The 10,840-nt window shown below is 34.6% G+C and overlaps 1 protein-coding gene across 1 annotated transcript; it reads right to left on the bottom strand.

Moving 5' to 3' along the window:
- Positions 1–201: 201 nt before the first annotated feature.
- LOC121868739 (NADH dehydrogenase [ubiquinone] 1 alpha subcomplex assembly factor 2-like) lies at positions 202–5,481 on the bottom strand. The gene is made up of 4 exons (XM_042369612.1): positions 5,138–5,481; positions 3,314–3,406; positions 2,576–2,712; positions 202–1,177 (listed from the first exon to the last, which is right to left on the bottom strand). The coding sequence occupies exons 1-4, from the start codon at positions 5,268–5,270 to the stop codon at positions 1,103–1,105; spliced, it is 438 nt and encodes a 145-aa protein (XP_042225546.1). The 5' UTR covers positions 5,271–5,481; the 3' UTR covers positions 202–1,102.
- Between the last annotated feature and the right edge of the window lie 5,359 nt (positions 5,482–10,840).

The raw sequence follows: 10,840 nt of genomic DNA, 5'->3' as shown, positions 1-10,840 counted from the left end.
TGTAAAGGAAATGCTCAGAATAGCAAAATAATATTTAATTAAATAATTAACATTACAAATGTATGCTTATGAGAATGCATTTTATATTTATAATACAAATACAGTATACTGTATATATATATATATATATATATATATATATATATATATATATATATATATATATATATATATATATATATAATTTTTTTTTTCTCATTAATTTTACAATAGTATTAAATTTTATGAGGACTACGTTTATATAATTAAATATATTTACAAAGAATTCATTATTTGAAACAATCCATAGGTATACAGTACAGTACATAGTTTTCTGTTAAACTATCAGTAAGCCAGAATTTTTTTTTTTTTTTTTTACAAAATGTACACTACAATATTTAATACAATAAAAACCAAGGATAAGAAAATAAGCAAAGAATAAAATTGTCTTGTTTCTACCCCAGAATATTGGTGAATCTCCCAGTTATACAGTTTATAAGTAATATCTCCGTTAGCCGGAATCCCCCAAACCCGGAACTCTCCGAGAGGCACATTTTCCGGAAAATTCAGATAAAATAAATAATCCCGGTACCCGGAAAATTGTGGGGACGGGAGAGTTTTTTCCTGGTTTGAGAGAGGAAAATCGGGTACATTCTCTGGAACTTCCAAGAACATTTTTCATTACCCGGAAAATAACGGGGATGAGGGAATTTTTTCCGGGTTTAAGAGAGTCGTCTCGTTACCCAGAAATCTCTCATTCCCGGAAGTGTTCTGCTCCAATTGTTTCAGCTAATGGAGATATCACTACATTACTGTATAATTATAAGAAAGAATGGAGTTGCAAGTCACATGATAAATTACACTGTAAAGTCCAGGATATTGCATACCACAAGCTTTTGCGTGTTCAGAGGTACAGTATAAGGTGGTTGCTCATTAAGCTTCAATACCTTACATGTATCGCCACGTACCATAACATATAACTCGTTGGAAGACGAAACTTTTGCCAGGTGGGGAATGATGAGAAACTTTCCTGCTTGGTCTGGTAGTGAGAGGGTTAAGTTTGTAATTTCTTCCTTTAATAACAACAAAAATATAAAAGGTTAAATATATGAGTCAACAAAATTCAATTCTGTTTAATTCCTTCGCCAGGAGTTGTTTCATAATCATCATATACTGGGTACGATGGCTTGGCCGACTCCTGAAAAAGAAAGACGTTAACTCACTTTGGCTCTATTAGTTGTTTATGTTTCACAAAAATATCAATAGTGGGATTGTTTTTAAGTTCAAAAACATTTTTACTCGTTAGAACAAATAACAAATAGAAAAGGTAGTGGCCCTCTACTCTCGAGACCTGCTCTACCAATAAAAATTAGTTGCTAAAATTTTTTAAATTATATCAGTTATTAGTCTCCTGTACACACGATCAAATAAGTGTGCGTACACATTGGGTCGGATGAATTCTTAAATGATCAATACATCTATGCTGCGATGTAATCACCAACATGAACCACGCTACATGTTCTCAAGATTGATCTACGTATTTTCTTCTGAATGTGCATATAATAACAAGACCTACTATGGATAAAACAGGAAATGTCACTAGCAAGTGATATATGGCATTTCACAATACAGTATCCATCATCTGTGCTGTCAGATACTTATACTGTACTTTTTTGATCGTGTGTACCTGTACTTTTTTAGATATCAATGGTTTTCATCGCTAAAGTTTCAGAAAAATTAATATAAGAGTTTTAAGATGTGGTTCTTCACCAATACTATTGTACTAGTATTACAATTGCTACTAAAATGTATCCCAGTACTGTGCAGTTCACTAAAATCATTCAAATCTGAATTCTTCCCAACTCAACCTTGCAGCAGCAAAAACAATGCTGGAATACCCATGTGGCCTATGCAGCCATGCTACCGAGTCTTTTTGTATGGTGTATAAGGTGGGAGGCAAATCCATTTTGTGTGAGTAACAAACACTGGCCTCAATAATTCTTCACAGTCATTTCTAAATATTTCCAGCAACTCTGTGAGATTTGTTTTTTATTTACATTTTTTATGACAAAATGGCTTGACTTAAAAGATTATTGGTTCAATCAATACTTTTTGCATATCCAGACCACTCCTGGTGTGAATTAATTACGGATGGAGAGGCTGTATAGTTCTCTGGAGACTTTTCGTCAAAGAACCAAAAATGGTGCTTAAGGCCCATTTGTTATTGACTACTTTCAATTTCTCTGTAATGCTTTATTCCTTTATGTACTGTACAGGATCATTATTTCTTAGACCTTTCATTCTGGTAACCACAGATACAACCCTCAGTTACTCATTTCTATGGTTAGAATTTTTTTACATTCAAGTCTGTATTTCAGTCTTATATTAAGGTAAGAAGCATTATATGATGTTCCTTCTTTACCTACAAACTTACATTCCTTCTCTTGATATATATTCAGCTCTCCAGACACCCTCCTCCTTTTATTAATTACGGGTATTTGTATTTCTTGCAGTAATGTATTTAATTTAACAAGAAAGCACAAATAATTTGGAGAGAAAATGGATTAACAAATAAAAATAGTTATGAAATTTTTACCTTTGTAGTTGAATCAGGTTTCTTGATATATTTCTCTTCAAGTTTGTCAGCATTTTGTTTCTTCATCGTGGCAATTGTTAGATTTTCTCTTAGTTCTGATTCTCCTGGTGGTTCTGGGCGACGGTTTCTTAGCCATGCTAGAAGTTAGATCTTATCCATGAAAGATGATGATATAAATGATCAAATCAGTTTAAAACCACATGGTACTGATTAAAAACATATACTGCATAAGAAAATGATATCACTGTTCAAAAAAAAATTAAACAAGCAAATGAGAACCATGACATAGTTCCCCTATACTGTAGATATGTTTTTGTGGGTTGGCAGTGTTTGTGTTTATTTAAACCCATATTAAAGCAATATATACAGTACTGTATTTACCGTATATTTAAAAGTGTAAATTTACAGTAAAAGGCTACGATAGTAATAGATATTGCTCCTGTTCACAAGATGGAAAATGTCCAAGTACCATCTGATGGTAATATTTGAGTGGTGTTTTTTTTTTTGCCAGTCAATGGACTAAATTTTCATCCAGAATAATAAAATGTATTGTCTTTAAAAAAAAAAAGTCTTCAATCTAGATGAAATGATGGTACAGTACTGCAATTTCTTTAAAAGTTTAACAATAGAATATGCATTGTTCAAGACATCACACACACAAAACCCCCTTTGGGGATTGCTATTCCCTGTTCATTTAAGATCTAGAGATGAAATTAGAAAATACAGAAGAGTACTTACCATCCCACTCAGCTGGCATGTGCTCTTGGTCATATCTCATATCTACTGGTGGAACATACCATCTTTGGGGATGCCTCTTCCCTCTGCTGGGATCTGTGGCAAAGTGGAATTAAAGTAAGAACTTGATAAAACTGAAAATTTATTTATGGTTAGATCTAAACTGATTTACAGTACCGGTATTTGTGTTTATGCCAAGAAGGAAAAATCAGTGGGGGAGTAAGGGAAAAAAATACAGGCATTCCCCAATTTACAAATACCTTGTATCCAGTTAATGAAAAAATTAATTTTGCCCTACGCTTATACAGTATTTACGTAAGAAAATTCCAAAGCTAATATTTTTTTTCCATGCATTTCAGGGCTTCCCATACTGAACCTGGTTAGTTTATAAAGATAATTAAATTAATAGCAACAGACATTACTGTACTGTACAGCAATGTCTTAAGAGTCCTTAATTAAGTTAAAAATAAAATACAGTGTAAACTCAGACACCCATTTACAGCTGGGTGAACTGGGAATTGAACCACTCACCCTTGGAACATAAGGTTTAATTTAAACCAAAGATTCAAGATAACTTATGCCAGATACTTTTAATCTCTTCACTATGGGAATGCCAAGTTTGAATTTTATTTGGCTAAGACCAGTGATATGTTTGACAAACTTTTAATTTAAACCTTACAAAGGCTGACACACCATTTTTTTTATTATGAAGACATGCCATGGTGGATGATTATACTCTATTTGCTTTCTGATGCTACAGTTATTTCTAAAGTAAATAGGAAAAAGTCTTGCTATATAGTATAGATACTGTACTGTAATGTACTTATATTTATTATGTGGCACAAATTACCCAATTATTGCATTAATCAATTTTTTTTCTCTTCATAAAAAAAGCAAAATAACCACAAAAAACACCATCACACACCAATGTTAGGGTGTATAGTACAGTATAGTATTTGGCTGCGTACTGAGTCTGATCTTGGAGATTAAAAAATTTATTACCTCGTGAAATTGAAAAAAAGTGCATGAATAATGTTTTGTGCAACATAACTTTTCAAATTTTCTATGACTTCCTTTTGCAGAGAAGATGTGGCCAAGCTTCCTCTGTCCCTCTAACCTACCAATGCTAATCTAACTTAAATACGAGTTATCTTGTAAAAATATTAGAAATCCTAAATGTTCGAACAAGAAAACAACATGATGGACACTGGGAAACGTTGACCTAGCCCGTCAGGAACAAATACAGTAACTGTAAGTGATATTATGCAAAATGTATTCCTCGTGCACTTCTTTTACTTTTCATGTAGGTAAGAAAGTTTTTATCTTCTCTAGTGGTATGTAGCAAAGAGGATAAAAGTAAAATGTCCTACAATTGGTAGCTAGGATGCACCTCATTATGACCTAAAACTGATCTTATTATAAAGGGTGAAACATTTCCATTGCATCTTTACCAGTTGTACAGTACAACTTTTCACATATACGTTGAGACATTGTTATATACTTACAGGTATTTGACAAATTTCATAACCGAATGACAGAACACATATCGAATGACAATCTAAAATAACTGTTGGTGTTATGTCATTCTCTAATTGTTACATTCTCAAACTATATGTAGACTGTCGGTTTATTGTTCACGGCTGTCTATTTTATAATTTATGTCAATCATTTCCTTTAGCATGAACGAACAATTATTTTAGATTGTCATTCGATATGTGTTCTGTCATTCGGTTATGAAATTTGTCAAATATATATATAACAATGTCTCAACGTATATGTGAAAAGGTGTATTATTATTTAACATACCACTATAGTACCTGTACCCACCTGCTGGAATTTCATAGTATTTGTTGCCATGGTAATCATCACCAACATATACTCTAGCAGTCTGACGGGGCTTTAATGAATTTAAGAAGTGCTTGAAAGCTGTTCCAAATAAGCTTCTTGTTTTCCCAGACATATTAAAATCGTAAGGACTGTTCCAAGATGTTCGAGTACCGTCGGCCTTTGGTGATATAAGGCGTTCGTTACTGTCTAGCGAGGAGCATTACTATTAAAAAACTAAAATACCTAATATTATCTCCAGAATAAAATGCATGACAACAACTTGAACAAAACTTATTAATCTAGCTTCATATAACCACGGAATGTTTTCATCATCGATTTAATCACAGAAAAGAAAAATGCGTTATACCGGATATAAACTAAGTCCCCACAGATGTTCCCATGTAAACAAACTGGTTTATGTTCTTGAAACAAAAATTCGGATTCACTGGATTATTAATCTTTATTATATTAAACTGAATTATTTTACAGTATTTATCATTTCATCATATCACCTCTTATCAACTTATAACCGTCCGGATAGTTAGCCCGTTCTTTGTCACTATCTTATGGAATTTATTTATCCAGTTGTAATACAGGAAGAAACCAGAGTACAGTGCCCTGAGATTACTGAATAGCGCCTTACTACAGTACCACCAAAATAAATACCAAATTACCGCTTATTGTTAAGTTTTAATACTCAATAATTATATACCAAGATGATTTATATCTCAGTTATGTACAGTAGTAATCTGGTACAGATCGACATGTGTAGAGAAAAAATACAGGGTTAGTTAAAATTAGATTAAAGACAATTTTAAATTGTCAGAATTCCACGGTATTCAACATTTTATTTAATAAATCTAGATTGACGTTATGTTATTTTTACTTCAACAACCAAGGTCTTTAAGCGCGTAATAAGGTTGATAATTACACTAATGACTATTTCATCGACAATTAAAAATCTGACATAGGAATCTATCCAGATCTAGATACACGAGGATGAGGTTAGTTGTGCGATTTGACTCGTCTTTTCTATTGAGGGACTTATTACGTGCAACATATATGGTTGAATCTCCCTTACTATTGGGTTTCAGTTTACCGGAAATTCAGTATTATTATTCTGGATGTTTGGTACTGCACGGTACAGATGAGAAAGCCGTAGACCGTATCACATTTTTACCTTGACAAGTGCTACCTGTATGAGTCATTGTTATTCGTGACTGAACACGAGGTTATGTATTCATGAATTCCCTCAAAAGATGATTTATATATATACTGTATATATAAATATATATGGTTGACCATGGCTGCAGTTTCTGTTTTTTGCACCAAGAGTTTATTTATTTAAGGGAGAGAAAGACAAGAACTTATTTAATAGGAGAGATAATTAGGCAAGAAGGTTGTTTGACGCCTGTATACCACTCCTCCCTCCAGGCAGTTTGAGCGAGAAAGCTGAAATTTGCACACAATAGTAATCAAGTGGTTTTTATTTTACATATTTTTTCGTAGTGTGGTAGGGAGGCGGTGTACATTGTAAGTACCACTGTCTGTCATATTTAAGTTTATCCATGCTTTAAGTTCTTGTTAAGTAAGACGTACGTGTTAGTTTACATCGTTTCTGAGCGGTAGAATTGATAAGTAAAAACAAAAACTTAATAGTAGCCTTTTGCTTGGACGTAGCAGGCAGTGAGGTATTTGTATATAATTATAACATCGCTCAGAAGAGGATTGTGCACCACCTTCCTTGCCACCCCATAAACAAAATATAAGTTAAGGCCCAAGAAAAATTTACCAAAGCATTTGATCAATCTTGTCCAAATTTCAGCTTCCTAGTTTAAAAAAAAAGGCCTGAAATATTGGCCAGGCAGACGAGAAAGATGAGAAAAAGCGGGGCAGGGGGGCGGTGTACTATACAGGGTATTTTCCCTAAATAATCTGAATTTTTTATCACACGTCTATGGCCACGATAATGTGCTTGTTTGGAAAGTTAAATAATTAAATCCAAACATCCACCAACAAATTGCTTAAAGATATTGCCACCTTCACAATCACTACTGTAGTTAGGGTATCGTAAAATATGTTTTCCGTGTGAAGGGTTTTTATTTTCACATCTCAGCACGGAGTAATTGTAATATGAACCTTACTGCATCCCCATAGTAAAACTTACGAATGACTACACCAGGATAAAATAGTCTTTGTAACTACAGCTATAAGTGTTTCTCGAATCTGCGCTGGCAGATGTACGGCAGTGTGTGTTTTTACGGGATAAGCCCACCAGGGCACAGGTCAAAGACCCACACCAGGGTCTGGGGGCGAAAATATAATAATAAGAAGAAATGATGATAATGATGATAATAATAATAAAGGACCATAAATAAATACAAAACATTAAAAAAGATCAATAGTGAGAAACGATATTCGTGCAGTATGTTGTGTTGTCAAAGTAAGAGAAACAATTGAAACCCTGCAATTGTGTGTAAATGTGGCAGAAAGTCAGGTCAGCAACCTGGGACTTGGTCACAATTTTTGTGATGCCATATGGCAGCAGGGTCTACCATTAGACAACATTATGCTTCCAATATCTGTACACCTTGCGTTAGATTACATAATGGCTGTAAATGATAATAATATATCTCATAAATCATAATGTTAACGGATTCAGTTATCTGATATATTTCTGTTATCTTAAATCTTTCGGCTTTTTATTGAATACTTTTAATTTAGTAAGAGTTTCATTTATGAATATCTTCTTAGTCATAGTTTAAAACATTTGTCACTCAACTTACCTTAAAGGACCTGGATGGTCAGTGAGATATTCTGAATAACGATACATTCATGTGAGTCGTGCATGACCATGATATGCCCGGCTGGAGAAGTTTCCCTTTACTTTCTGCATCATCCGAACTTAATGTATTGGTTTAGTCAGTGTAATACAAGTATAATGAAGGGGTTCGCACAGAAAATTTATGAGAGGAACACCCTATCCATCCTTGCTTCTGTTTTTTACCGAAAATTGAGTAGATTCGTAGAGAATTCCGTGTGAAGCTCTCAGTGGGCCAAGACAGTGTTTTTGGGGTTCTTGTTTTCATTTTTCGCGACAAATGTGACGGTAGCTATTTTGAAATCCTAAGAAATCGACCGAGATGCTTAAAAATTGTCTAGTACTGAACATGTCGGTCATATTGCAAAGTTCGCTCGTGGTTCTAACCGGATCATTTGTATCACCTGATGATTAGAAACCCCAGTTTATTTCACCTGAAGATTAACCTAACCTTACTAACCATAACCTAACTCGCCAGGTATCATTAAGGTGGTTATTCTTCAAGTGGAGTGAGATGGGGTGTCTAATCTTCAAGTGGTTCAGCTGCTTTTGATACCGAGCTCGTCCAGACCGTCTTGGCCTTGGAGAATTTTGTTGTAAATCAAGAAGTGAACAAAGGGTAAGGAGGCATGATGTGACCTCCCCTCGGTGCTCTGGTATAGTGTGTGGCTTACCATACACAAATAAGCCAAGACGACTTTGGGGAGGAACAATAATAAATGTAAATGGCTTATCTTTACCGATTTTAGTAAGGGTAATTTATTAAGAGATGCCTTGTATCTGCCTATATTCATGTTTGTGATAAAAAATAATAGTCTATAAGGTTAATGAACTAGGAGAAAAGAAAAAAATCGGGCCACTTTGTCAGTAGAAATACATGAGCGATTTGGACAGTCTAGAATATTGTGTGTGTGTGTGCTACAGGGGGCAATGCTACTTTCCTCAATTAATAATTTCAGCTTGTTGATTATTCTCTTGCACTAATAATTTTGGTACATTTTGTAAAACTCGTGAAATTAAATACGTCGCGGGTGATCACGAAGTTTAATAACAGCTGTGGCTTAATGGGTCTGCTGAAACTAATTTATCCGTGCTCCAAAATTCCACTTACTCTGACGCACTGCTATATCGCTGCAGCTAACTAAACGTGGTGAAATTTTGTAAGCTTTATAAATAAATTTTATATTTGTTTGTTTTCTCCCGGGTAATTGTCCGATTTATTTATTGGAGAGTTTATACTGGTAGGAAAGTGGTATGAAGTGTCATTGAGGGAGGAGAGTGGTGGTGGTGCGGGGTAGTCGCATCACGTTAAGGGAAGCCTACACGTAAACTAGTTGTACACTCTTCACTCATCAATTAATATACATTGTTAATTCGCTGTATCAGCTTTTAATTACCTTGATAAGGTACACTGACAGGAAAACAAATGAAGATATAGTAAGGTTAGCAAAATCTTCAAGAAAAACATTCTGGAGCCGGTGCATGCCCAGTACAGTAATTGCCAACAGTGCGTAACAGAGACGTGACCGATCGCCCAAGCGGCTAACGAGCCGATCAGTGGTGAAGAGGTTAAAAGAAAAAGAAAAGAAAAGAAATGTACAGAAAAAGAAAAATGAGATATTTTGGTCATATAATTCGGGATGAGGGAATAATAACAGAAATATTAACAGGCAAAGTTAAGAGTATTAGAGCCAGGGGAAGGCAGAGACTGAGATGGTTGAATGAAATTATAAACTGAGTCCCCAGAGAGATACAAAACCTTAGAGGTTTGGTAAAAACAGCCCTAAACGTTTAGAGTAGAGGACTGTGGTCGGCAACCCCCAGATATGAGGATGGTACTCTGATGCATGTAGTGATGTTATTGAATCTCTTCAGAATAATTGTCAGCTAAGATCGATTTCAGCATGACGAATAAAGTGACTAAGATACTTGTACTGTACTCTAGAAAAGTAAGACTGATATTTTTTAAAGATTAGTTTGTCATAAAAAAAATCTAATATGAGGTTACATTTTACATGGCTTATATAGTAGGCTACATAGTTTGGTAATTTTGGTAGTATTGATAGTGATTTTTTTTCGGTATCGGATATGAAGCTTCAGTTAACAGTATATAACTTGGAAGTTTGACATGACTACAAAACTAGATCGGCCCCTTTTACTCTGAGAGCTCGACGCAGAGTTTAGCTGTTTATCAATAAATAAAGCGAACAAACAATAAGATCTTAAAATCGTGTTAGTTCAGTTTTATGGTACTCATAAAACCGTAATTACAATGAGTGTCAAGTAACTAAAATCCTAGTGGGATCAACTTCCCTCTTCCTTACTTTAAGGGGTCCTCTTGCTTTAAGGGGACCTCTTACTTACTTTAAGGGGTCCTCTTACTCCGTGTTCGCAGCGAGTCTTGAAGTCGGATGGGGATTCGTCGACAATATGAAGGTTCCAGTGGCTATTATGTCCTTCAAATCCACTTGTCATGGATCGATCACATCTCCTCCTGTGTTTACGTACCTTGAGCTAATGTTGCCTGAGAAGTGTGGTGGCAAATAGGTCTTATTCGCTAATTCAGTATGAACATAAGTAATAGTTTGAGGTTGTAAAGATGAGTCGAAAAAGAAAGAGGTTTGTAAATAATGATAATCGAGACTAAACAATATTTAGGATACAGTGAAACAGAACACGATAATAGTTTAAGTACAGATAACCGGACGTGTTGGATGTAGATTATTCGAAGTAAACATGATGGAAGGTTAACGTGATAGGAAATAAAAAGTGCCAGACGTTTGAGATGATACGAGATAAATCTGATCAAATGTGACATAATCAAACAGAAGCCTAATTAGAGATATGCTTGATTAGACACACTTAGGAAGGGTAGGGTGTTA

Source organism: Homarus americanus, unplaced genomic scaffold (genome assembly GCF_018991925.1).
Source record: "Homarus americanus isolate GMGI-L3 unplaced genomic scaffold, GMGI_Hamer_2.0 scaffold30535, whole genome shotgun sequence".
Lineage (NCBI taxonomy): Eukaryota > Metazoa > Arthropoda > Malacostraca > Decapoda > Nephropidae > Homarus > Homarus americanus.
Note: the sequence above shows the minus strand (reverse complement) of the source record. Positions and strands in the feature narration are given on the sequence as shown.